The sequence below is a fragment of the Cannabis sativa genome, chromosome 9 (genome assembly GCF_029168945.1).
Source record: "Cannabis sativa cultivar Pink pepper isolate KNU-18-1 chromosome 9, ASM2916894v1, whole genome shotgun sequence".
Classification (NCBI taxonomy): domain Eukaryota; kingdom Viridiplantae; phylum Streptophyta; class Magnoliopsida; order Rosales; family Cannabaceae; genus Cannabis; species Cannabis sativa.
This window is the reverse complement of record NC_083609.1, coordinates 30,173,261-30,177,655: the sequence shown is the minus strand read 5'-3', so window position 1 is coordinate 30,177,655 and position 4,395 is coordinate 30,173,261. Positions and strand designations below refer to the sequence as shown.

Here is a 4,395-nt window from a genome sequence, read left to right as displayed (position 1 = left end):
CTATTCTTCAACTCTTGGAAGCTTTGCTCACACTTGTCTGACCAGGAAAATTTTAGATTCTTCCTAGTTAATTCTGTTAAGGGTGTGGCTATCTTTGAGAACCCCTCAACAAACCTTCTATAATAGCCTGCTAAACCCAAAAAGCTTCGAACCTCTGAGGCGGTCTTTGGTCTAGGCCATTCTTTCACTGCAGCAACCTTGGCAGGATCTACTTTTATTCCCCCGTTAGTGACAATGTGGCCCAAAAATGCAACCTCGGACAACCAGAACTCACATTTTTTGTACTTGGCATACAATTGATGTTCTCTCAGTCGCTGCAAGGTCAAGCGTAAGTGCTCCTCATGTTCCTCCTCTGTCTTAGAATAAATCAGTATATCATCTATGAATACAATGACAAACTGATCCAGATATTCCTTGAAGACTCGGTTCATGAGGTCCATAAAAGCTGCTGGGGCATTTGTAAGTCCAAATGACATCACCATGAACTCATAATGCCCGTATCTCGTTCTGAAGGCTGTCTTCGGTATATCTTCATTTTTGATTCTTAGCTGATGATACCCTGAACGAAGATCAATCTTAGAAAATACCTTTTTCCCTTGAAGCTGGTCAAACAAGTCGTCAATCCTCGGTAATGGGTACCGATTCTTTATAGTCACCTTGTTCAGTTCTCGGTAATCTATGCACATTCTCATAGTACCGTCTTTCTTTTTAACAAATAGAACTGGTGCGCCCCACGGAGAGTAGCTAGGTCTGATAAACCCTAACTTAAGCAATTCTTCCAACTGTATTTTGAGTTCTTTCAATTCAGATGGTGCCATCCTATATGGTGCACGGGAAACTGGTGCTGTTCCGGGCACTAATTCTATCACAAATTCGATTTCTCTGTGTGGTGGTAACCCGGGTAACTCCTCTGGAAATACATCAAGAAACTCAGCAACTACCCGTGTTTCCTCCGGCTTTCTTTCAATTTTCTTGGTGTCATCAACCACATTAACTAGATACCCTAAGCACCCACGCTGCAATAGTTGCCCAGCCTTCATTGCCGAAATAATAGGGGTGCGAGGTTTCTTTCCTACCCCTCTGAACTCGAAAGTCTCTCCATCTTCTGGTGTGAAAACAACTTTCTTTTGCTTGCAGTCAATTGATGCTCCATATTTGGTAAGAAAATCCATGCCCAAGATTACATCAAAATCAAATAAATCTAATACAATCAGGTCTACAAATAATTCTCTACCATCTATCCTGACAGGTATACCCCTAAGCCAACTTCTAGAGATTACAACCTCCCCAGATGGTAACATGGTCCCAAACCCCACAGTAAATAATTCACTCGGTGCATTTATATGATTTACAATTGTGCTAGCAATAAAGGAATGAGTTGCACCAGAATCAAACAAAACTTTACAAGTGGTGTTGGCCATAGGAATCTGACCTGATACAACCGAAGGACTGGCCTCGCCACGCTTGAGTGATGGCAAAAACTCTGGCTGGAACATACTTGTCATCTTTCTTGGGTTCTGCTCTGTTCCCAGTCTGTCCCCGCAGTGGGAAATTGCGTTTGATGTGTCCTTCTTTTCCACATTTGTAGCATGCTTTTGCGTGACACTCGCCGAGATGACGTTTCGTACATTTAGGGCATTCTGGAATGTTTCGCCCACTGCTGCCATTAAATCATTGGTCGTTATCACTTTTGTACCTCTTGTCTTGACTTGGCTGCCCGGACTGGTCCTGTCCTCGTTTCTTGTGGTCATTAGAATTGGCTCCACCTTTCTTCGATTCTCTCCTGGCAGCATTTTCCTTCCAAATTTTGTTTTCACTCCGCTCAGCCGTAAGAGCCATTTCGACAACTTGAGCATAACTGAATTGACCCCTTGACACAATTTCCACATCTCGAGCAACCATTGGTTTCAGGCCTTCCACAAATCGATGTGCTCGCACTCTATCAGTAGGCACCAGATCTGGAGCAAATTTCGCCAATCTATCAAATTTTTGTGCATACTCAGTCACAGTAAGACTCCCTTGGACTAACCCAGTAAATTCATCGACCTTTGCTGCTAGAACTGCTGAGTTATAATACTTCTCATTAAAGACCCTTTTGAAATCGTCCCAGTTCATGGTATCTACATCCTTTGTTTGTTCCACCACCTCCCACCAGATACGAGCATCTTTCCTCAGCATGTAAGATGCACACTTCACTCGGTCATTCCCATCCACCCTTAGCATCTGCAAAATGCTTTCTATGCGACTTATCCACTCCTCAGCCACTACCGGGTCTATGCCTCCCTCAAACTCAGGTGGGTGTTGTTTTCGAAATCTCTCTGCTAACAACTCATGTCTAGCCTCTGTAGCAGGATATACCACTGCAGCTGGTGAGTCTCTATTTTCTGCATCTTGCCTTATTTGGACTGGCGGCTCCGGTTGACGTCTCAGCTGACGAAGTTCTTCATCCTGCCTATGAATGATTCCTTCCAGTGCGGCAATGCGCTCTTCCCATCCCTGTGGTGCTTGAGGTGGTTCATTGATCCCTCCATCATCTCGGCTTTGGCCTTGGCCTCGACCTCGACCTCGACCTCGACCCACTCTAACTGACCTTCTAGGAGGCATTTCTAAACTCCTGAACCACACAAACCAATACACATCAAGATCATTTTGATCATCAATTTTACATGAAAATAATGTTACCCTCTCGCATGCAGAAATTTAAGGCAACTTAATTATAAGTAATAACCACTTACAAGATGCTGAGTCGAGCTCGTCTCATGGCGGTGAACTTTACATGTTAGGGCTAACCACATTCTTTAGGACCGTATTGCTCTGATACCATATTGTAACACCCCGATTTCCCAAGATGTCACATAGGATAGTCCGTATAAAACAATTTAATAAGATAAAAACAAACAAATACTTCTTTATTGAAAAATATTCAAGCATGAGATCTCATTGTTTAAAACAAAATTCTTTTAGTACTGTAAACTTAAATAAGAACTAGTTAAGTCAAAATAATAGTTCCAAAATGTTTAGCAGTTAAAAAAAACATTAAAAGCAAAATACTGTGCCAGCCCCCTAACATGCGGTCCACGCCTCGAGCTCTTCATTCTCACTGCTTAGCCTTACCCTTACCTGCACACAGAGTACCCGTGAGCTAACGCCCAGTAAGAAGAGCTATGTAGGACATAACCCTCCTAACTAGTTACTTGACATAATTTGCTCTTTAACATTAATCAACAGTAATTCACATTCCATAAATATATCCACAACGCATGTTGTTCTCACATGCACCAATCATGTCTCATATCGCACATTATACTCACATACGATAATCAACTATACACTCATGTTGATCAGACATGAGGTAAACTGCCCTGCCTTGTGTTATTCTCACACTTGGCATCCAACAGGGTAATTAATTACCATAAGTTGTACTCACCCATGATAATGTTATAACCTGCAAGTGTTATGCTCACACAAGCAGCAAGACACTAATATTATTCTCATGCTAATGATGCTCAAAAAAATATAAGGAAATCACAACACTATCAAATTAAATAACAACCAACCCAAGTTGTATGCATAACATACACTCTGTGTACAGATGTCCACTCTTCTTACCTCAGTTGCTAAGACCACACTTGCTACCTCGAGCACCTCAACGAATTTCCTTGTTGAGAACAAGATCCTAGACATTCATTAACACAACAATACACTCAAAATACATTCAAGTATGAATCTCTAAACTCATACAGAAACTTACGTAAAAATACGTAACACATAGGTCCATTTCACTTGCATGACACACCATACATAAGCATTTATTATTTTGATTCACCCAAACATATTGCATGGACTCAAACAAACATTCTTAACGTAAAACATGAATTCATACAACATATTTTTACGTAAAATTTACTAAAATACTATTTATTCTTATTAAAGTCCAAATAAATAGTTAATTAATCACCAATAATTATAATAAATACCTACAGCAACCAATAAATAATAAAACCTAATCCATTTTATATCATAGGCAGTAAATGGTATTACAAAAATACATTTTACTATTTTAACAACACTTATCTATTTTTCATAATTAACTTAAGCATTAATTAAGTAAATTCATGAAAAATACCAAAATTGATTAAAACCCAAATCTAACTCTTCTAATACACTTTAAAATCTGTAATAGGTCATAAATAATTTTCTTTGAATTTTCTAAGCAACCTAGGTATTTTTCATAATTAAAATAAGAAATAACATCAATAATTCATGAAAAATACATAATCGCCTGAAAATTCAATCTACCAATTTTATAACCGTTTATATATCATAGTCCATCATATAAAATAAATCTAGATTTTTCTGAGCAACCTAAGTATTTTTCATAATTAATTTAATAAA

At 39.1% G+C, this 4,395-nt stretch overlaps 1 protein-coding gene across 1 annotated transcript; it reads right to left on the bottom strand.

Moving 5' to 3' along the window:
• Positions 1 to 1,671: 1,671 nt before the first annotated feature.
• On the bottom strand, positions 1,672 to 2,706 carry LOC133031352 (uncharacterized). The gene has a single exon (XM_061104837.1). It carries the CDS (start codon positions 2,602 to 2,604, stop codon positions 1,672 to 1,674), a length of 933 nt encoding a protein of 310 aa, XP_060960820.1. The 5' UTR covers positions 2,605 to 2,706.
• Positions 2,707 to 4,395: the final 1,689 nt, after the last annotated feature.

What these genes read in the sequence shown, in the direction of transcription:
- LOC133031352 (XM_061104837.1), bottom strand. Translation starts at nt 2,604, where the DNA reads ATGCCTCCTAGAAGGTCAGTTAGAGTGGGTCGAGGTCGAGGTCGAGGT.